The sequence below is a fragment of the Halichoeres trimaculatus genome, unplaced genomic scaffold (genome assembly GCF_033239565.1).
Source record: "Halichoeres trimaculatus isolate MK-OKI-2021-1 unplaced genomic scaffold, fHalTri1.1 fHalTri1_scaffold_20, whole genome shotgun sequence".
Taxonomy (NCBI): domain Eukaryota; kingdom Metazoa; phylum Chordata; class Actinopteri; order Labriformes; family Labridae; genus Halichoeres; species Halichoeres trimaculatus.
This window is the reverse complement of record NW_027437198.1, coordinates 13,204,937-13,227,934: the sequence shown is the minus strand read 5'-3', so window position 1 is coordinate 13,227,934 and position 22,998 is coordinate 13,204,937. Positions and strand designations below refer to the sequence as shown.

The 22,998-nt window shown below is 46.7% G+C and overlaps 1 protein-coding gene across 5 annotated transcripts; it reads right to left on the bottom strand.

The window, feature by feature from the left end:
- Nucleotides 1–111: 111 nt before the first annotated feature.
- On the bottom strand, nt 112–22,612 carry bptf (bromodomain PHD finger transcription factor). Of its 5 annotated transcripts, none has more exons than XM_074696503.1 (32): nt 21,871–22,612; nt 19,626–20,445; nt 18,379–18,599; nt 17,188–17,361; nt 16,883–17,059; nt 14,510–14,704; nt 14,334–14,419; nt 13,824–14,176; nt 13,569–13,700; nt 13,356–13,485; nt 13,093–13,228; nt 12,714–13,007; nt 11,276–12,608; nt 10,964–11,088; nt 10,742–10,870; nt 10,497–10,647; nt 10,284–10,407; nt 9,483–9,735; nt 8,830–8,964; nt 8,369–8,505; nt 8,178–8,283; nt 7,292–7,482; nt 6,291–7,197; nt 4,866–6,163; nt 4,703–4,785; nt 4,395–4,620; nt 3,777–4,306; nt 3,500–3,676; nt 2,251–2,443; nt 2,075–2,159; nt 1,806–1,992; nt 112–864 (listed from the first exon to the last, which is right to left on the bottom strand). In XM_074696503.1, exons 1-32 carry the CDS (start codon nt 22,385–22,387, stop codon nt 825–827), a joined length of 9,645 nt encoding a protein of 3,214 aa, XP_074552604.1. In that variant the 5' UTR covers nt 22,388–22,612; the 3' UTR covers nt 112–824. The 5 variants fall into 5 exon arrangements, with proteins under 5 accessions (XP_074552604.1, XP_074552605.1, XP_074552608.1 ...); XM_074696504.1 differs by having other exon boundaries at nt 12,714–13,004; XM_074696506.1 differs by lacking the exon at nt 112–864 and adding an exon at nt 1,467–1,547.
- Between the last annotated feature and the right edge of the window lie 386 nt (nt 22,613–22,998).

Genomic DNA, 22,998 nt, shown 5'->3' with positions numbered 1-22,998 from the left:
TTTTCACCGTGATTATACAATCCACATGTACCCTAAATATTTGTCTTTCACCAAACTATTCTAGAAGTCTGATCAAGTTGTGACAAATGGAGGAGGAAGTGTTAAGTCTTTTGCATTTTATTAAGTGCCATATACATCAATATTTCTTCAGATGTAATACAAAAAAAGAAAAAAAGAAATCCAGTCAAAATCTGACAAATTTTTACAAACAGGGCAGGAACCTTCAAATACATGGTTTGATCCTTCTCGTCGGTCGGTCAGTCAGTCACTACTGCAGAGCACATCATTTACAATAGCTTATTACTGCACTTTCAGTAGGTTATACAAGTTTAACCAAGCAGACTACTGATGTCCACATATTTATTACACAGGTCGTTCATGCCACTTCAGACTCAATGATGAGCGAAGATGAAGGAAAGTGAATTTTAGATCCTTGATGCTCAGTAAAACGTTATTTTTCATGATTCTGTTTTGTGTTTCTTGATGGTCTGAGGGGCGTTTTATCAAGAAGTACAAAATAAAAAGACTGATTTCAAGAAGTAACGAAAGTGGAATTATGAGAGCTCCATGAGAGTCTTTTCTCTGAGGTAAACTTTCTTCAGTTGTTCACGCTCCTCAGTACAGTCCCACTGATGAAGACGGGTCCAAAGTAAAGGTCCCTCAGATGGCGGCTCTGCCTGAACGGTTGTGTGAAAGCAGCAGAGGTCAGCTGCCCCGACAGTCAGAGGAGCAGATCCCAGAACGTGGGAAGAGGCAGAGTCTGTCAGTTCTGAAAAGCCATTGTTCTTGGCGAGTGCATTTCATGTGAGCAATGTGCGATGTTTCTAAGAGGCCGAGGAGCACTGTAGCTTGTTGTTATGAGACCTACAGAGTGCGGAGAGAGGGGACAGTTCAGAGCCCTGTGCAGTTTTTTTAGGATGTGAAATTTGGACAGACAGACAGACAGACGGACAGACGGATGCAAAGGAGGATGAGTCTGCAGCCATGTTGATGCAGCTGACTGGGAATGCTTTATTAGGCGCTACAAACTGAAGTTAGCTTTGAGAAGAGAGGTGTGTGTAGTACAGTTAAGTCTCATAAAATAATCTAAAATCATCAGCTTCATTATTATTTAAAACATTTAGATATATCTTACAACCTCTGTACATGATAAAAAGTCTGTACATTCATGGAACCACCTTGAACCAAACAGAGAGAGGGCTGGAACACACTCAACTTCTCATAAATATCTCCTAAATAAAATATGCTGCTTTACATATGTTCTCATTTCTAGATAAGTTAATACATCATCATAGGTCAGGGAACATCTGACTGAGTGTGAAGAAAAAGGAAACTACACAAGGAACACGTCAACATGGCTGCCGTTTGATCAGAAATGATGGCGTCTGATGAAAGCACATTTGGTGTGTGTTTTTAGGGTTTCTCTCTTAAGTCATGATTACTTCTGCTGCTCTGGAAATTAAAAAAACTTCCATGACATTATAAAAAGAGACCCCAGACTCCAGTCCAGACTCCAGCTAGACTGGCCCCCTTAAGAATCTGACAATCTGCAAGACAGAAGAAAATGGGATGGAGTAAATCAAAAGGCATGCAGCAAAGATGAGCAACAGACACAAATGCAAGATGAGACACAAAGGTGGCAGCCATGTTTGTTTCAGATTCTACGGCAAACAGAGCTGACTACACATGCTGGAGAGGGATAAACTGAAGAAACAGGGAATGAGAGAATCACTGAGCAACTGACAGCCACAGTGTCAAAAACACAAGGAAGAAGAGCAGAGAGGAAGAGGAGCTCCTGAGCTCACCTGCTCGCTTTAAAACCTTTCAGCTTCTGTACAAAGAAGGCTTCCAGCACCTCAGCGCACTGAAAGAACGGCGTGTCGTTGGGGTTGTAATAGCGGCAGTTGTCAAAGATTTTGGTCACGTCAGCCACAAACTCTGTGAGCTTGTGGTAATGTCGCTTCTGCAAACGAGTTTCCATCGTGGAGAAGTCTGCGAGAGGCAGAGAGACGAGTGAGGAGAGAGAACAACACAACATGAACATCACTTCTTAAAATAAAGTCTGTTTTCTCACCCATTGGCTCCTTGATGACGCGATAATAATCTGGCGCATCGTGAGGATCCACTGGCTCAAGGAAGGGCCACGCCATTTTGTGAGACTGTTGGAATAAGAGATGTGGCATCTTGTAAATGAATTAAAGGAATCAATTCAACCAAACAAGGTCATTTTCACCTGTAGAAGCTTCATACCTGTAACGATCGTAATATTCTCTTCAACCCATCGTAGTCTTTGTCAGTGAGCGGCGTGAGGACCGTCATGGCGTCCTCTGTCGACTGGCACTGCGGGCAGACGTACACGTCGATGTGATTGGCTTCGCTCTGCAGGATGCCCACACAGCGCCCGTGATACCAGTTCTGACATCGATCGCAGCCGATGTAGAACCTGAGGTTCAGAGACAGACGGGTTGTGAATACAGCGATGACGGGTTCCACATGACAAATATTTGCAGAAGGGATACAGAGGAAAAAAGATTTCGGCTGAATCACAAGATCCTGAGAAATGTTCTGCAGATCCCAGGATCATTTTTACAAGAATCTGAGGAACAGGTTGTATTCTTTGCAGGCTCCTTAGAAAATTTGCCACATCGAAAGGAACTTCTGCAAAAGTCTGAGAAACTTTTTTTACAGTAATTTTTCATTTCATACCGACAAACGTTTTTACTTTTAAAGTAATTTTTATGCCTTCAGCTCGATGGAAGAGGACCATGGATATAGAAGGAAACAGGGCTAGAGTGGGGAGTAACATGCAGGAAAATGGCCACAGGCTGGAATCAAACCAGGGCCACCCAAAGGGGGGGCTCATGGAGTGTGACTTAGACCAAGAGGCCATCTGTGCTTCCATCTTGACAAACTTTTGAGCAGGATTTTATGACTTATTTTGCATGATCCCTAAAAACTCTTTAGCAATAGCCTTGGAAACCTTTGCAAGATCCAAAAAGAAGTTTTGTTAAAATATTTTGCAAGATCCAAAGAAAATACTTTAAAATCTTGAAAAAAAACTTAAATTTTGTTGATATCTTGAAAGTTTTGGTGACAGAAAGCAACGGTCTCCTTGTAAGATCCTTGGAAGCTTCGGCAAGATCCAGAGAGGCGTTTACATTTGGCACCACGGGTAATCAAAGAGGTGAATGACTGGAATAAAATGTTGATTACAGATAATAAAAATCGAAGATTCCTCTTTCTCTGGTTAAAATATCAGTTGATGAATATTACTTCAAAAGATCTGACATTTATTTCTGACTGAAGCTCATGAGATTTTGCCAAAATATGGTCAACCTCAAATGTTTTTCCTTCCATGTCTCTTTGAAGTTCTACATGAATATGTGACGTGCTGGATCATGTCAGGATTCCTTTGTGTATCGTTTGTTTTCACTGACTCATTAATCTGATAAATGAGTTAAATCTGTGACTGTCGTGTAGAGAGTGTGTTTAGCCTCACTGTGATTCGTCGTACGGCGTCCGGCAGATGCAGTACAGCTCCTCGTTGCTTCCTCCCTCCTGACCTCGTTTGCAGTCGTTACACACAAAGTCCTCCAGCTTCTTCGCCTCTTTCTCCGTGATCCCCACACAGGCCCCGTGGAACCAGTTGGAGCAAAGGTCACAGCCGATGTAGAACCTGAGGAGAACAGATTGTTTTATTCCTGAACCACTGGAACCATAACATGTGCTGGCGAATGATGAAGATGATGATGATGATGATGATAGCGGTGACCTACTTGGACTCGTCATACGGCGTTTTGCACACACAGTACAGCTTGCTGTCCTTCTTGTGGTCCTTTGAGGTAGAAGAGAGCTTCTTCTTCTTCTTCTTGTGTTTGGATGAATCTGGGTCCCGGTCTCTGTCCCGGTCCCGGTCTCTCTCCCTGTCTCTGTCCCTATGTTTGTCCCTGTCTCGGTGTCTGTCCCGGTCCCTGTCTCTCTCCCTGTCTCTCTCCCCATCTCGCTCTTTCTCTCGGTCTCGGTCTTTGTCCCGCTCCCTCTTCTTGTCCTTGTCGTGGTGTCGGTCCCTGTCTCGGTCTCGGTCTCTGTTCCTGTCCCGCTCTTCTTCTCTCTTACGTTTGTGAGAAGAGGAAGGTGAGGGCGACATGTGAGAGCTGTGAGAGGAATGTGTGGAGTGGGAAGAATGAGAGGAGTGGGCAGCGGCGGCGGCGGCGGCTTTAACGGTTGCAGCGGCGGCCTGAGCAATGGCAGCTCGCGCTCTCTCCTTCTCTTTCTGCAGCCTGGCGATGTCCCGCCTCAGCTCCTCCTGAAATGGAGATCACACCAGAATTAAAGCATGAAACTCTGGACATTTTTCCTCCTACCTGGTCTCAAACATCACTCTGTGGTTTCACCTGCACTTGTAGCTGCAGCTCCTTGTCCAGCAGCGCCCTCTTCTTCAGGATCTCGGCCTTCAGCTGCTCTTTGTGTTTGTACAGCAGCGCCGTTAGCTTGGTGGCGTTCTGTTTGGAGCGTTTCTGCTCCACCACCTCCTCCTTCTTCCTCTTCTTAGCTGCCTGCTTCTCGTCCTTCTCAATCTTATCCAGTATGTACTTCATCACCTGGTTGCAAACGATCATCCTGCAGAGAGAGACGCAGGGTGTTACAGAAACCTCAAATACAAATCTGTGTTTAGAAGTTCAGTGACTGGTGGTTTCCAGACCTCTGGTTCTCCTCCCGCTCGGCTGCAGCGAGGCTCTTCCTCTGTTTCAGCTGCTCTGCTGAAGCGTTCTGCTTCACCACCACCTGAAAATGAAAACTGTTTATGTTAAAAGCTTGTTTCAATGAGAAATAAATAACTTGGGCTGAATCTTGATGAGTCGTACCGGTTTTTGGACACCATCCACGGGGCTGACACTCTGCAGGTTTTGCTCTTTCTGTTCCCTTTTAGCCTCCGGATGTTTCTTCTTCTTTGGTTTTGGTTGCTGTTGCTGTAGTTGGTGTTGTTGTTGTTGTTGCTGCTGCTGCTGTTGCTGTTGTTGCTGAATCCTCTGAAGCTGCTCCTGGACACTCGGTGGCGCCTGTAAAGTCACCATATTCTGGATCTGATGGGTCTGAATCTGACCCCCTGCCTGCTGGATCTGGATCGGCAGCTGCAGTTTGATCTGCTGGGGCATGGCGCCCCCCTGTTGCTGGGCCTGGGCCTGGATCTGAGCCTGGATCTGGGCAGCGACGTGAGGAGGGAGAGCTGACAGAAGCTGGACTGGCTGCTGGAGCCCCGGCACGGTGATGAGCTGGTGCCTGATGGGGGACTGGACCTGGAGTTGAGGCTGGGTCTGGACTTGAGTTTGGTTCTGAGGCTGAAACTGGACTTGGAGTTTAGCTTGGACTTGGGGTTGAGCTTGGACCTGAAGCTGCTGCTGGACCTGGGTCTGCTGAGGGGATTGGACCTGAAACTGGGGCTGGGTTTGGACCTGGGGTTGTTGTGTGGCCTGAGTCTGCTGCTGGAACTGCACCTGAACCTGGGGATGGAGCTGGGTCTGGGCCTGAGACTGAATGTGGGTCTGAGGTTGGACCTGAGGCTGGGGCTGGGTCTGGGTTTGAAAGGGGGCTTGCCCCTGGGGGTGGAACTGAGGCTGGACCCTCGACTGGAGCTGAGACTGTGCTGAGACCTGGACCTGGGCCAGGGTTTGGTTTTGGGGCTGAAACTGAGCCTGAGGTGGATTCTGGGAAGGGGGCTGCTGAGTCTGAGGCTCAAACTGGACTCGGACCTGGGGATGGTTCTGGGCTTGTGCTTGGGCCTGAATCTGCTGGACTTGACTGAAAGGTTGGACCTGAATCTGAGCACAGATCTGGGTCTGCCGCTGGGGTTGGGTCTGGATCTGGGGCTGTGGGGGTCTCACTGTGGTGACGACAGAGGAGATTGGTAATCCTTGCATGTGGACCTGGACTGCTGAGACTGGGATCTGAGAGACCTGCTGCATGGATACAACGCCCGGGTGCTGGACCTGGACTTGAGCTTGAGGAGGAAGAGCAGCTTGAGGCAGAGCGGTGATGGGGGAATGTGAGGATACCGATACAGGGGTCTGGGTTGGGGTCTGAAGTGGAGCCAGAGGTGGATTCTTGGCCTGAGAGGAGACTGAGGTCCAGACCTGTGGCTCAGCGGCTCTCTGCTCCATCAGAGCTGCAGGAAGAAGAAACAGAGACACCAAATCAAACGAGAACAAGTCAACAAACCCAGAACAGCGTCTGGGGTCCAAACAGGAGGATCATGACAAGTCTGCGTGAAGGAGCCGGGTTCTGGTCTTTACCTGGCACTGAAGGTGTTGTGGAGGTCGCTGTGACCGGTGTGACAACAGCATTGGCAACAGCAGCATGAAGAGGAACTGGAGCTGTGGTCTGGATCTGGGTCAGAGCTCTTCCTGGGGCGGGGACAGGTAGCTGCGTGGAGACCACAGCGATGACTGGAGCAGAGACCGGAGCGAGAGCCGGGGTCGGGACTTGGACCGGCGAGGGGAGAGAGGCAGAAACTGGCATTGGGACAGAGTTAGGGGGACCGGAGATCTGGAGTGGGGCTGAGGTGGAGGGGAAGGTCTGGAGGTGGGGCTGAGGAGCAGGGGGTCTTTGGACAGGAAGTGATACAGCGGTGTGAACAGTGGAGATGGCGTTGGGGGCTGAGGTGAAAACCGGTCTTTGGACTGGGGGCTGCGTGGAGGCTGCAATGTGTGGCAGAACAGGACTGGACATCTGGGTCTGAGCAGGGAGTGATAACGGGGGAGCAGCTGGACCTTGAGTCTGCATCGAGACTGGAGCAGCTGGAGCAGGAGGAGCAGGAATGAAAGCCGGGGTCGGGGCCAAACTGTGCACGTGTGAAGGAGCAGGAACAGGAGCCGCCATCTGAGTCTGGGCAAGGGCCGAGGGAGTCGTCTGGACTTGTGCAGGAGCTCTGGCTTGATTTGGTGGCGATATCTGTGGGGGAGGAGTCTGAGTGACGGCGGGTTTCGTCGGGATGGCGGTTGTTGGTGCTGAGGTTGACGCAGAAGAAGACGCGGGCATCGGGGTGAAGAGGAAGCGCTGCACCTGACCATTTGGCATGGCGGCCTGCATGAGCTGCTGACCAGGACCAGGTATGACTGTGACGCCCTGTGGGATGATCTGAAGCTGCCCCTGGGTCTGACCCTGACCCTGGATCACCACCGTGAGACCCGGGTTTCCTCCCTGCAGAGTGACAGAGATGGTGACTGTCACTGACGTGGTTTTAAAACATTTTATCATCACAACTGAAGAAGTACGAGAAGCGTTTCCTCCTCACCTGAGCTCCCTGCGTCAGCTGCATGAGCTGAGCCATGGTGAGCTTAACCTGACCCTGCTGAGGTCTGCTGGTCTGAGGAGCAGCTGCAGGGGACGGTCCAGGTGCTGCTGTCACTGGTGCTGCCCTTTGAGCAGTAGGTGTGGATCCAGGCTGAGCTGGGCTCATGGAAGTCACAGGTTGCTGGGTCGGACCTGCAGAGAAAGAAGGCGGAGTCAGAGTTTATGGGGCATAAGTTGCAAGAGCTTCAGACTTTTAAGATGCTATGAGGAGGATCTGTTTTAATTGAACCCCCTCGCCACCTTGAGGCCCTGAGTCTCCACACACTGTCGTAAACTACTTTTAGTGAGGCATGTGTTTGTTTTGGAATTAAATGAAGATTGGATCAAGACAACTTTTTACTTGATACAACGCACCAAGGTAAGGTATTTATCAGTACAGTAACGTAGTGCTACTATGTTAGTGAATCCTGGTTAGCTATGTCCTGCCAGTCATCCACCAAGCAGAGCTAACATAACCTCACTCTTCATTTTATTGATAGACTCTCAAGTTTGAACAGACCACTGCAGAATAACTGCTGACTGTGGGTTGGAGTGATTATCATCACAAACAGTTTAGCCCCTGTGTTATAGAGTGATACAGCCTGAGCTAAAGGCTAATTAACCTTGGTGGTGTTGTCATAGAGACCTATACGTGTCATCAATCAATCCAGCCCTGGTCGACCTGATATGGAAGCTAAGAAGTAGCAATTTAAAATAACCTGTAACCAGCAATATTGGTGCTGATAATCTCATTTTAAAGCGTGGATTACAATCAGATATATATCTACATATATATATCTAGATAATTTTCAAACTCCTCACAGCCCCTTTACTACTTGAAGGATCACCTTGTGGAGCTGGACCTCTGACCATCGCTGAGCTCACAGAGGTAGATGGAAAGGCTGATTGGCTCAGTGTTGTTCCAGGTTGTGTTTGGCCTCCTGCTGAGATGGTCTGGAACAAAAAGCCAAAGATTAAAACATCAGAACTCATGCTTCACATATTATCAGCTCTGAGTGAAACTGTGGTCCTGAAGTACCTGCTGCTGAGTGTTGGGGGCTGAGGTGGAGGCTCTGAGGTTGATGTTTCCTGTCGTCGGATGCAGTGTGCTGTACGTCCTCAGGTTAGCAGGAGGGCCGGAGGGGAATATGCCTAGAACTTTCTGCTGAACTGAGCCTGTGAATAAAAACAGAAGCGTCAGGATGAAGCTGAAAACAAAGAGGAGAGTATGAAAACATGCAGGGATGAAGCAAGACGTGCTCGGTGTGTGAAGGTCTTTTGAAATGTCCTGCTTCAAAAAAAAAGAGTTAAAAACAATTCACAAAGCAAAAGAAAAAAAAAGACTCAAAGTTTTCTTCACAGAAGCTCATCAACTAAACCAAAAGACAGAAACATAATGAATGGTCGGGTTGGGCTCTTCCATGCGAAGCATTGTGTGTCTGCAATGTGGCATCCATTCGGTCACCACCAGCAGGAATGGATGACACGCGTGCGGCCTACCTCCTGGAGCTGAGGGCATGTTGAGCGCCACAATCTTGCTGTTAGCGGGCAGCGGGAGTTTGGCGGCGATGACCTGACCTGCCACAGTCACTGGGCTGCCAGCGATCTGGAAGGTTTGCTCTGAGGTGGTCGAGGCTGCAAGACACACCATGCCACCTGCGGTCACGCACGACTACAACACGACAGCCGGCGTGAGGCTGTGGTGTCCACTGGACAGTTTGAGTCTGAGGTTTTAAATTCCCGAGACCAGATGTTTTATTTCTGCAGAAGCTCTCTGGTATCTTAAGGTTTTGAAGGCTTTAAAGGCTTTAAAGTGGACACCACGAGCCATCGAGTCAAATTTAATTTATGAATTAGAAAACGTGTAAAATGACACACGAAGAAAAGTTGAAGACGATCATGTTGAGGTGTTGGGTCAAAGAAAAACGTACGGATAAAAAAATGGAAATGAGTTAGGAAACTAGACTCCACTTTTCTGGGACATTTGCTCCTTGTTATGCAAGAAAATCAGCCTTTAAGCTTGTTTCTGCACATTGAACTTCACATATTTATCAGTGTGGATGGAAAAGTGTTTATTGTGTGAACAAAACAATGATTCAGACGATCATGGGTTTGAAGATGATGAAAGTTCTCCTCTTCTTCCCACGCCTCACCTGAGCTGTTGTCTTTGTTGCTTTGACCCTGTTTCACCCACGAAGCAAACGACTGGTGGAAGTTTTTGTCCTGCTGGAATGAAACCGGAGAGCCCAGTTTGGAAGCCAGAACCATCTTGGTTCCAGGTGTGACCTGACCTGGTCTCTGGTTGGTGGACACAGGCGTACTGGGAGTGCTGGAAGAGGTGGTGCTGGGCGGTGCTGATGTGAAAGGAGAGCCGGGCGTGCTTGGTCTGGGCTGCTCCAGACGTTTCTGAAATGTGTAAATCAAACATTAAAGATGAGCAGGTGGTTTTCTTTTTTTGTCTCCTGGTGCTTTCATTTCAAAGACGAGACAGTGCATTGAGTTGAATCATATTAATAACCCTTCAAAAGTCCAGAAACACTGTTTTAAAGTTTGACAACGTGTGTGTACACAGGAATAAACTGAAAACTTATCAAGGTTTTTTGTTTTATTTTCAGTAGAAAATGCCTTTTAAGGCTTAATATGAGCCACAGACACCTGACCAGTCCAAAAAAGTCTAATTTCAAGTTATTTTAAGACAAAAATGACAAATTCTGCCAATGAGACAAGAGAAAAGTTATAGATGGATATCAATACATTATTGTAGTTTCAGGAAAATTTTTCAGCAAATTATCTTGTTCCATTGGCAGAACTTTTTTACTTGTTACAAGCGATTCAGAGCTCATTTTATTCTCCAAACAACCTAAAACAAGACATTTTCTGGACCGATCCGTTGCATGTGGCTCAGACAAAAACACTCGATGGGATTTCAGTATTTTTCAGTGTAGTGTTCCCACCTGCTGTGCTGCCAGTCTGGCCTGTCTCAGCTGATTCTCCAGGTGAGCTTTGACATCCTCGGCCGTCTTCAGAGTGCTGCCGCTCTTAGAGGGATCGATGCCCTGAGACTTTTCTCTCTCCGCTCTGCAAACCATGGAAAAAATGACTCAACATGTTTTGTCGACTCTTTTGGATGAATTTACCGAGCGTTGTGTTTGTGGTTTGTTTCTCACTTTTCAGAAAACGCCCTGATCTCCCACAGCTCCAGCTCCTCCTCTGCGACCCACGACTCCACTGCCACGGGTCCTGTCAGCTTGGCTGGCTCCTGCTTTTTCGGCCTTAAAGCGCTGGAGCGCAGGCCTTTCCTCTGTGGAGTCGGCGTCTCTGCTCATCAGAAAACACAAAGACAAAGTCATCCTCATGAAAGGTGCCACCTAAGTCAGTGTTATCATCACTGAGTTAAATGCTGAGTCGTCACCTTTGGGAGTGTCTCTGTTCCCGATAGGACAGATGATCTTCCTGATGCAGTACTCGGAGCGGATCCCGTAAGGCCCCACGTCTCGTCGCTTTATGATCTCTGTGGTGATGATGTCTGTGTCTGTGGTTTCTGTGGTGTAAAACAAACACATTAAAGCATTTCTGAGACATTCTGAGGGAGTGGACGATCCAGCACAGAATGAGATGAGCAGAGCTTGTTCACCTTTCCGAGTCGTCCCTACAGCAGGAGAAGGCTTCACCGCCATGTCGTCCCACCTCAGACACGCCCACAGCAGCCTGAGCATGAGGCTGACCCCTGCCAGAGAGCGCACAGTCTGAAGACGGTACCTGGAGGAGACACAGGTGACTTTATTCACATCTTATCGTCCTGGAAAACTCTTAATTTGGAGAGAAGTCTTTAGGGGGAATAATTCTGATGTTTGTAACTGCCCCGGGTTAAACACAAAATATCACCCCTCTGTTCTTCTATTTTTATGACCTGTCAGGTGTCCTAACATGTATCTAAAGAACTGACCTCCATGTGATGCCAAAGGTGGGTCGAGGTGACGGGTAGGGCCAGATATCAAGGGCCGGTTTGGCATTGTAGTTGAAAATTGGCACCTCTCTGATTCCCGACCTCCTGGCCAGCCTCTTCAGGTCGTCGTTGGGCAGGATGAAGATGCTCTTCTTGCTGCTCTTGGTGATGAACTTGCGGTAGGACGGGAGCGCCGTACCTGATCGGGCCTTCTTGGACTTGGAGAAGCGGAGGAGGCTGACGCGGTCTCTGGTGGAGTACTCCTTGCTGATGGTCATGGAGCTGCTGGTCTTGGGTTTCTGAGGGACGGCTGCTCTGGAGGTGGTAATGGAGGTGACGGCACTGTTGGCTGCTTGAGACTTCCCGTCAGGCTGCAGTGCATTCTGGGAGTCTGTGGGAGTCTTCACACTGTCACTGCTGCTGTTTTTATCCATGGTAGTGTTGTTACTCAGACAGGGAGCAGGTTTTGTTTCCTCGCTCTTCTCCGTCACGTGGTTCTCTAACTTGGGGACTTTGGTTGGCGGTTGATGACAAACATTTTCCAGGTTATTCTGCGAGATGTTTCCATTCATGAGGGACTTCACCGGCTCCTTCTGGGGCTCTTTGACGTCCTTGTGGACTTGGTTTTCTGTGTCTGAGTTGCTGACTCCGGCTCGCCCGTTCAGCTGCACCAGACTCTCTGTGCTCTCGATTTCCTCGTACACACGCTTCTTAGCGTTCTCTCCAATTCGAGCTACGTCTTGTTTCTGATTGTTTTCGTTTAAGTCTGACTCACTGTTGTTTGGACTGTTGAGCTCAGTGCTTCCTCCGTTCATTTCTTGGTGACCTACGGCTGCCCCATTCCCAGCGCTTTCCTCTGTCTGTGTGCTGTGGTTGGCGTCTGTGCTGTCAGTTTTTATCTCAGTTGTATCCTGCTCAAAGTTCAGCTTTTTAACCACGCTGTCCTTCACCTCCTCCTTCTCCTCTTTCTCTTCTTTCACACTCGGGGTGACAGCAGTCTGCTGTTTCCCTGCCGTCCATCCTTCTGTCTTCACTCCTGACTTTGCTGCAGATATCTTGGAGAGAAGTGCAGCCTGTCTCATCCTCTCCAGCCTCTGCTTCTCCTCCAGAGTGAACTGTTTCACGCGACGCTCCAAGAGCCCGTCCAGTCTGGAGGGCTTCACCTTCTTCTTGTAAGCAGTGCGCAGCTGGAAGCCCTCGCTGACGTTCACGACGTCATAGTACGGCTTTGGTGCAGAGTTCTCTTCCTTTTGGGGTTTTTCGACTTTTTGGATTGGTTCTTCTTTTGCTGGCTGCACAGACGGCGAGGAAGGCTCTGGATTTACAGATGAATCTGCAAAAACGAGTCCAAGAGGTCAGGACAAATAAGCACAAAGTCTAAGACATTTTAAAGACTCAAAGAGGGAAAAGTTACCCTGTTTTTACGTTTAACGTTTACCTTTCTCTTCACTTAAAGCAGAAATTTCTGTACAGGTTTCAGTCTCCATTTTTTCATCCTCTTTTTTTTCTCCTGCACTTTTCCCCTCCTCTTCTTCCTCCTTGTGTTTTTCATCCTCTGTGGATGTCTGAGGTTTGTTGTCCTCCTCTGACGTGCTCTGAGACAACGTGTCAATGGAAGCCTCTTCTTTGTCTTCGTCTGCTGCAGAGTTTTGAGCTGTCTCTTTCTCAGTTTCTGCAGAATTGTCAGTCTTATTTTTTGAGGCTTCTTCTGCTTCTCTTCTGAGTTTAGCTGCTACAAAGAAAGAGGAGAGAAATCACAATAAGTTTTCCAGAAACAGGAGAAAACCTTCAGGAAGTCGATTCTGTGCTGTTCTCACCCTCGAGGTCTTTGCGGTAGTTCACGTTTGTGTTCCCAGGTAACTTTGGAACAAATCGTGGGACGTGAGTCTTACTGACCCAGCTCCAGCCACCGTACCCCGTCACTCTGTACTCTTCTCCTTTCTGCTTCCACACCTGAACAGAAAACATAAGAGGGTTAGTTGGATACATGTTTTGGTTGCGTTGCAGGTCTGAGGAGGCTTTAAAGCTCAAAATGAGCAGAAATAAAGTGATTTGCAAAAAACAGAAGCAGTAGTCTCACCTGGTGTTTAATGGGGATGGTGTATTTCACCCATGTGGCCTGCTGCAGCGTCTCCTCATCCTCCAGTTTCTTCTCTCTCTTCTTCACCTTCTCCTTCTCCTCGCGCTCCATCGAGGTCATCCGATGCAGCCTGGATGAAGACGAGCAGAAAGGGGGGTTATTAAAACTCTGCTGACAAATCTGAGTTTGATCTGCTTTTGTTTTTTTCTTTACCTCGTGTGTCCGAGAGAATCTTTCCACACAGGGAGCATGACCACAGGTTTGATGGCACACTCCAGGATGGCCAACGCCAAAGCGAACTCTCGAGCTTTGCTGCACATCTGCACGGCCTTGTTCCAGTTCGTCCTGGAAGAAACACACACATGGAGCTTTGTGAGTCTTTGTTTTTCTTCATTGAAGATTAAATGAAAATACGCAGGAACAAAGATGAGAGTTATCTTGAGGAGCAGCTAGGTAAACCTGATCTACCTGTGCGAGGCCCAGTTCGGGTGCATGAAGGGTCCGGGGATGTTGGTCTCCAGCTGGATGATGGTGAGCCGCAGCGTGGACACAGTCAGACTCCGGGAGCCGTAAATGGAGCCGTTCCACTTGAACTCGGCGGCGGTGGTCAGGCTGAACTTGTGGGACAGGTGGCGTCTCTTGTCGTGGTCCTCCCGGTGCTGGTGCTTGTTCAGGGCCAGGACGTTGGTGCTGAACTGGTTGTGATAGACTCGGTATTTCCCCTCCTGACCCAGTTTGAAGAGATTGTTCAGGTTCACTGACAGGTCCCTTTTGAAGAAGCTGAGGCGGGAAGCGTCACCATCGGAGCGCACAGGAGAGGACTGAAACATAACGAGGAAACAAGACATTAACAGCTTCACTATCAGAGATCAGACAGATTTGGACACATTCCTCAGAACAAACTTGGATGAAAATATTTTAAAGAGTCTTTTTTTCTCCATTTGTTGAACCATGGAAGCAGCTAACAGAAAGTCTGACCTCTTTGCTTCCTCTCGGTGTGTGATGATTGGACTCCTGCCCCGCTGCTCTTCCTCTATCACTCTTCATCCTTTCATTATACTCCTCTGGCATTCAGAGAGAAGAAAACAATTAGTCACTTAACAAATTAATGCAGAATAACTCACGTTAAAGATGTTTTTTCTTCTCTCGTGTACCTGTTCCGTCCTGGCTGGTGAACGAGGAACGAGAGGTAGGATCGTTCAGCTCCGACTGCTCAGGTTTCCAGATGCTTCCAGAAACCTGACTGCTGCTGCTGGCCGGCTGAGACGCCTGAGGCTGCGTCTGATCAGCTGATTGGGACTTTTCAGGCAGCTTGTCTTCACTGATGGATTCTTCCTTTTCATCCTCTCCTGGAAAAAGAGAAAAAGACTCAGGCCGTGATCACAGTGGCAAACTGTACTGTGCTTAGGCACGTTTTAACCCTAAAGTCCAAAAGTGTGATCAGAAGCATGCCGTGCTTGAGCATGGTTCAGTACTTTGCTGTGGCACGCTTCAGAGAGGTGGGCTTCAGCACAGTTCCCTTCATGCATGAGCACTAACACACAGACATGAGATATGATCCATGACGTATGAATCGCTGCGACCACTCCTCTTGACGATCATTTTAAACAGTAACAGGGGTGTTAGGTGTCTGAGCAAAATGACTGAACATTAGCCAAAAGTCTCTGAAGTTGTAGCAGTGCTCTTTGTTTCTCATCATGCTGACTGATGAGATCATGCTCCATGGAAACAGTCTCTTAACAATGACGCAGGCAGGCCATGCAAGCTGCAAGCTGGTGCAAAATCAGGATTCAGGACAGAGTGAAACAAAAATTAAGAGGCTTTCAAACTATTTTCATTTGCACTTTTCAAAATTCAGTTTTTCTGCATTGGAAACAGAGTTTAAAGTCCAAATCAATAACAAAAAGAAATAATTAACAAAGTCTTATTTCTGTTATCAAATGAAGGATGTTAAAAAAATCTGATTTCTGTCAGAATCTGAAGTATTTCTTCATCCACAGGTGAACCAAACAGGAAGTGTGAATACAGGTTTCATTAGGTAAAAATATTTCTTGTGAACCCATTTTATTTAATTCTTCAGTTTTTTAATTCTTTACCTGATTAATTTCTGGACTCAATGAAGGGAGAAACTGATCTTTTGACTTAAAGGAAAACTCACCATAAACGGGCACATTGGAGTAAAAATAATCAAAGTTTCACTCTTTAATTCTGCATTCTTAATTGGTTAATCTGAAGCAGTGGCTGTATATGTTGTTTCTGACAGAATAAACTCCTGTAAACCTCATCTCAAAATACAGGAAGGTAGTCACAATTTAAAGCTGAGCCAGTACTCGCCGAGGAAAAACCAGGTCTTTACACACGTTTGTATACAAGCCACAAACAGGAGTCTTCAGTCCTCCTCATCTTATCAATCCAGACCCATTCTGGCTGCACAGACCCAAAACAAGCCGTGCAATTTTGTTTGCAGCACACCCAGAAAAAGACAGCCACTCAGAAAGGAAAGCCCTGCATGCATCTGCAGCTCTTTGTTGAGGAGGCAGCAGGTGGAGCTGCCAGGCCGAGAGGCTTTTGTCTAAGCAACAGAAACCCGCCCAAATGCCCACAAACTGGAGAAAGGAAAAGGAGCTGGCTGTGACAGACATGGAGGACGAGCTGCTGCCAGGGACGCCAGCTAACGCTGAGCCAAAAGCATGATTTTTCTTAATGACCAGGACAGCGAGAGAAGAAGTGGACAAAAAGGAGGAAGAGCGTTTTGCTTCCAAAGCAGGTGCTGTGAGACAAAATGACTGACAGAAAACGGCAACAACTGAACGAAGGGGAATGAAGTATCCTAGACACAATCAGGATGTAGCTGAAGATACAAAAGAGGAGCTCCAAAAGGAAATCTGAAAAGGCTGATTTTAGTCGCTCCAGAGAGTTGAGAGCTCGGATGTTTTGGATGAGCTGCTCAGAGAAATCACAATGTTGTAACGTCCTGAAACAAGTCGTCTCAGAGTGAGCCATCAGCCAGGGAACATGTATGAAAACAGGCTGAGGTGAGATGAACAATTCCCCTTTTACAGCCATGTGAACACACAAGGGGAGCACAGAAGTTGCATAAGCCAGTGCAAAGATAAGGCAAACTGAGATCAGTTCAACAGCGATAAAGGACACTTAAATCTTAAAGGAAGGCAATACTGATCTGCCCTCAAAGACCTCCATGTGTCACCAAGAAGAGACTAGACCTTGAAACCTCTGAGCAAGCAAGCAAGAAATGTCAACCTCAAGACTTCAGCTGAAACTATACTTTTTTAAATAAAACAAAAAACTGTCCGTATGAGATAAAAAAAGTAAAGTAAGAGAAAATAAGGGAAAGCTTCATCTTTGTACCCAACATGCCAAAAGAAAACGGCATATAAATGAGGGTAACATTAGCAGCAATGAGCTACAAGACGAGCAGACAGATGAGGACGGATGAGTGGCCCAGCAGCAGCTATGAAATGGACGATGAGCTCAAAGACACACAGGAGGACTTGTTCTTCAAGTACCTGTCCTTTCCTGCCCCGCCAGCAGGGGGCACCCCAAGCCCTCAGGGCTCTTGGTGCAAGCTGGCTGAGCTTCCTTGCTTGTTTCGAGGCTTTCGGGTGAAGGCGAGGTCGTGTCCTGGGTCAACTTAGTATCAGGATCAGAGAGGGGGCGCTCTTCTGCAGCAGGCGGAGCTGCAGCTGCGGAGGAGATATGTTCAGCAGGTGTTCATACAACTGCAAAAACAGACTCTGCAGCTTCTAAATTCACAGATGTGGTGTGCAAGATGCAATGTAAAAGACAAAATGATTCTTAAGTTGGTGTTTACCTTGTGAATTAGTATCATCTGTGGGCTCAGCGTCTTTCAGCTCTCGGTTTTCGAGCCCTGTAGTGTCGCTCTCCATCTTCACAGAGCTCATCTCTGCCTCGTGCTTTACATCCTCTGATCTCCTCTTAGCCTCCTGCGCCTGCCGCCGGATCTTCAACCGCTCTGTGACCACTTCTGCAAACAAAATGAAGCATGTTCCAAACAGTTGGTCCACTTCAAGACAGCTTTTGAAAGTTAAGACATCACTGATGCTATGAGAAAAAGGTCAAGTTGACATGTGGCATAAATACAGTCGATAGTACGTTTGCTGATCTTCTGCAGGACAAAGACATTAAAACTGAGTGAAAGAAAATAAGTCTACTTGTTTCAGGTGAGGTATGAGTGTGTTTCGATTAAAACATTGCAAAAAGCGAGTCATGGTTAACACAAAAAAGTTTTTTTCAGCCTTACAAAGATCCTCTTCAGAGGGCATATTGTTATCTATAAATCAGAAAAACTGGGATACCAGCTTTTATTTTCAGGGGCCTTACAAAAAGATGGTTTTACACAGAAACATGATAATATTCAGACCCTGTGTGGAAAGTAAATGTGGTCTTAGGTGTGAACATCCTTTAAGGGTCAATAACTCAAAATTTCAATCCCTCAGAAACATGTCCCATAACTACAGTTTCCACAGAAACAGAAGTGTCAAAGTAGCTCAGAGGAAGAAAGAGAAGGTACTGGAGGAAGTGTTCAGCCGCTGCAGATGAAATGCAACAACACAATAAATCACTCACGATGGAGGAGGAAAAAAACAAACTGCACAAAAACATCTTTTGTTCTGAGTCGACTTTTCCAACATGGAGTTTCTGACAGATTCAGAATGAAACACTAGTCTGTTTCTCTGAGAGGTGACAAGTGCAGGGGAATGAGTTATATACGACTGTGAGTCAAACAGAAACGGAAACCAGATGCAGAGAAATCAAAAGTGTCCTAACCACCTCGACCTCTTGGAGGAAGGCGGGAAAGGAAACAGACTGTACGCCATCAAAGAAAGGCGGACGTTTGTGTTTGAGTGTAAACGGTCAGAGCAGCGCTGCATGATGGGAGGAGGGTTTCATGCTCCCTGAAACCTCTTTACTTTCAGTTCATGCAGAGAAGAATATCTGCATTCATGCAAACAGATTTATGGAGTTAAGGGGAGACTCGTACCGTTGACAGCAGTGAGGTAGGCTTTATTGTTAGCACGGGCTTTGTTGGTCAGCTCCTCTGTGATGTCCATGTGAGCTTTCACCTCCTCCTTCATCTCCTCCAGAGTGGCGTACAGGTCCACCTCCCAGTACTCCTTATCCAGGCACTCCATCAGCTCCTCCAGCTGCACTTTGGTGCTGTAGTACCAGATCTTCTTCTTCTCGTGCTCCCCATCCTCCTCGCTGAGGAGAGGCGACAACGCAGGCAGAGAGAAAATGAACAAACAGACAGAAGATAAACATGATATGAAACAAGGTTCATATGATAAAAACTAATACCTGTCCTCATAATAATACTGTGCTGCATGAACAGATGGTGTCTTTTTTATTACACTTTTTGGGAGGTGCATCACTTAAAGTGTGCCCTGCTGAAAAGTGAAGGGGAACACTTCACAAACGGCAGAATGAAGTAGTTTTCTGAGCTGGAGTGATACACACGGAGCATCAGTGGCCATTACTCCAGAAAAATGATAATAAAAGACTCAGGTACCACTAGTCATCCAGAGTATTTCAGATGTGCATTGATAAATATGAGAAAAATATGAGCTATGAGAAGTGAAGATTAGGGAACCATGTACAAGAAGCATCACTGAGGGAAGAGACGTCTTAAATCGCATGACTCTCAAACAAACATTGTGTGATTTCTTTTCTGGTTCCTTACAGTTTTAGTCTCCAGTTGTTTCAAATTTCGGCTCAAAACCACACACATACACACACACACACACACACACACACACACTCACACTCACACACACACACACACACACACACACACACACACACACACACACACACACACACACACACACACACACACACACACAGTGCAGAGAAAGAAGAGGTAATGTGAACTACATTTCAGGGAAATGGATTCTTCTGGCAGCAATTTAATGATGATTTCTAACATTTTGGGTTGTATTTTGCCTCTAAATGATAGTGACAGCTGAGCAGATCATGCTCTGTATTCACATCATGTTCCCCATGTAAGGCATACAAGTTCAGAAAGAGATCAAATTTAAACACCGGGTACACGGGAAGTCTGGGAGACTGCGGCTCATATGTGTTTTCAATTGGTTTGGGCCAAACATTTCCTCACTCCTTTCTTTGGCACTAACGTGATGCCAACTTACTGGAACCTGCTCCAGGCAGCTGTTTCACAAACCCAAGGTGTTTCTGGAGACGAAAAAGACTTTAAGGATTCAAACTTACACAATAATCCTTCTGTTTAAGAACCAGTACTTCCTCTGGTGGCGGTCGTAGCCGATGGGCTCCTGTCGGATGTAGGGCCTGTTCTTCTGCACCTCCGACACGCAGTCTGTGACACCGGGCACCTGGTGTGCCACACAGATCTCACACTGCCACTCGTCCTCTGGAACTACCTCCAGGGGAGGCTTCACACACTCCAGGTGATAGACCGCCGAGCAGGTCTCACAGCACAGCAGGTCTCCAAGGCGGTGACACACACGGCAGTGGTCGTCATACTGCATGCTGCCGTCTGACATCAGCTCCTCACGGGCTATGTTTGTGGTGAGAAACTGGTCCACCAAGAACTGAAGCACCTTGATTTTACTTTCAAGCGGGCTGTACGGATACTCATCCATCTCCTGGAATGGTAGGACGTGATGGTACTCACGGTCGCTCTCACAGTACGCACGAAGCACCTCTGGCCACGTCATGCCATCAATAAAGTACAGAGTGGAGTTAGTGCTGTCCTTAAGGTCAGCAGGGCCAAAGGTAGTGTTGGAGGAGTCCTCCTCACGCAGGATGACCTTCAGAAGGGAAATATGGGTCTCTGCTATTAAAGTGCACTGCTCCTGGCCAACAAGCGCTGCACAGAAGTCCTCGAAGCGAAACGGAGAGAGGCGCAGAACTGTGCTGAAGTTCCTAAGCACCTCGTAGATGGAGGTGGCATTGAGCATTTCCTCATTGGTCACCAGCAGGTCCTCAGAGGAGTCAGGGAGGTGAAGAGGAGGGATCTCTTTCTCCTCTAGGATGGGTGTGCGAGGTCGAGGTCGGCCTTTTTTCCTCCCTATGAGATACACAAATCAGTTTAGCAAACAATGGCAAGACTTTAGGTGGGAAATACAGTGTGACTAAAAATACACAACATGACCAAAGACAATTATATCACTATAAAGTCATCCTGCAAAAGCTGATAAATAGTTATAATATCATTAAGTGTGGGATTAATGTTTTTTTTTTGTGACACTGCAAGGAGTCATAACGTAGTAGTAATAGTTTCGTCACATGAGTCAGGAGGATAATACTTTGCAGAGTGTACTGTCTGACTACTAAAGAGGACCATGAATTGCCATGAGTTTTGGCAGAAAAATATCAAAATAATATGTACAACAGCTACAAGCCAAACTAAATTTAAGAGCAACATAACCTACGGAGAGATAGCTAACAAAATACTTTATATTTTATCCTCTCAGTCACATTTCTCAACAATACACCCCGTGCATAAAATCGTATCAACTTTCAGCAGCCTAAGATGTGGAGAAAAATAAACCTTACCGATAAGTGATTTCAATGTACAATTTCTCAAATCTACAAATACTAAAAAAGATGACTAGAAATGACATCATGTTGTACTCTAAAATGTATAAAAATGAGGTTGTACAGACTGGATTTGAGCTGGTTGCTTCACTTGTGGGTGTGCTTGTCATGCTGAGCCGGCTGAACACATGGCTAGTGTCATTAGCTAAATGAGGCTGCAGCAGCCTCCTGCATCCTACAAAACATTAGCTGTCAGGCTTCCTATTACTGTGAATATTCACCAAAGAAACACATTTTAACACCTACGTTCTGTGTTACATATTATAAAACACCGGCACTCATGATTTTATGCTATTTTTATGAATATTAAAGTGAAGAATTAGTTATTTTGGAAGCTGGAAAAAATGGTATGCGTGCTAACGACGCTAAGTTAGTTAGCAGGCTGTTTTAATCAGCTTTAATAAGGAACTGTAACAAAGATAAAAGCTATTTTCGGTAGAAAGGGAAAAATAAAACAGTATTAGGACAAGGGGTGATCTTAGGTTCACGGGGAGTACCGTTATTTTGCAGAAGCATGAGGGTGACAGCATGTTCATTTTTCATGCTAACGTTAGCACGCTAATAGCTGCAGCTTACTTAACTACTCCTGGTTTCTGGATCACAGTGCTGACAGCTGTTTTTTAAAGATATGTGGATTATATAAATGTATAGATGGGTTAATAGCAGCAAGGTGAGCTGCTAGTTCACCTGTGTTTTGGATTCACCTGCAGCAGCTCTAATGACTGCGGCCTGTGCTCATACAGTGTGCATTCTCCATTTTGAACAATAACCTTACTGCTTTATGTGCTGAGCTAAAACCACCCCCAGTAGATTTTGCAGATTTTCAGGATGCACTTATCAGTTTATGTATCATAAGTTCAGACTCTTTTAGTACCCCTGATGCGTGTTTATTTACCCGGAGTGCTGGCGTGTGTGCTCTGACTCCTAAAGCTACTCTCTGTACAGTAGCTCGCATCATCATCCTCCTCCACCTCCTCCCCGTCCAGCATTTCATCTTCAAGGCAGTCAGAGTCTTCTTTGAGGGCCTCATCTTCCTCAGATTGAGGCTCTTCCTCGATATACTCATCTTCCTCAGACTTATAGCTGACAGCATCATCCTCCTCGTCACTCTCGTGGTCGTCGTACACCACTGTTTTGGACGCAGCCGTCCGCCTTCCTCCGCGACCCCCTCTGCCTCCTCTGCCACCGCCGCCACCTCTGCCTCGTCCCCTTCCCCGTGTTGACGCGCCAGATCCCCGTTTCCTCTTCTTAGGGGTCTTGGTAGTCTCCCTAGTAGGACTCTCCACGTCCTCATCCCCGCTGTCCCTCGGCCTAGGCTTTAGATTCCTCCTTGGTCTCAAGCCCCGGGCTGTAGCTGGGGACGCTTCCTCGGCTTGTAGCGGTTTGGGCGGCCTGCCCCGCTTCCCTCTCATGATAAACGAAAGCTTTTATTTTACTGTCCCAATTTTTGCGTCTATTAAGCATGCACTAACCAAAGCGAAAACGGCAACCTAACAAAGCCGAACCGCAAGGGATTCAGACGGTGTATTATCCCCGAGAAGCCCTGATGTCTTGTCGGGTATTGAAGCTCAAAACGTTAGCCCGGCGTCCCGTTCAGGTTCGCCTAGAGCCGCCATGTTTCTTCCTCTCTGCCTCTCTGGATGAGCAAACAGCAGACTGGGGAGGTCACGTGGTCACTGTTTCAGCTCGACAAGGAGTAAAAAATCACACACAGGTAGGTTCAAATTCAGGTAAAAACAAACAAACAAACAAAAACTAATATTTCAATCCTCGTCCCAATGAAAATTAGGCGGTAAACTTGGTTCATAAAGAACCGCAAGGAAAAGACGTTTTTTATAGAGATTGGGACATCGTTGACACAGCAAGTGCATAAAATAACAAAAAATGGTTCATCTTGCTTATGTTAAAACAAGCTACACGTGTCTTAATGGTGATTATTTACATTAGATTAAAGAAAATCGTATATATATATATATATATATATATATATATATATATATATATATATATATATATATATATA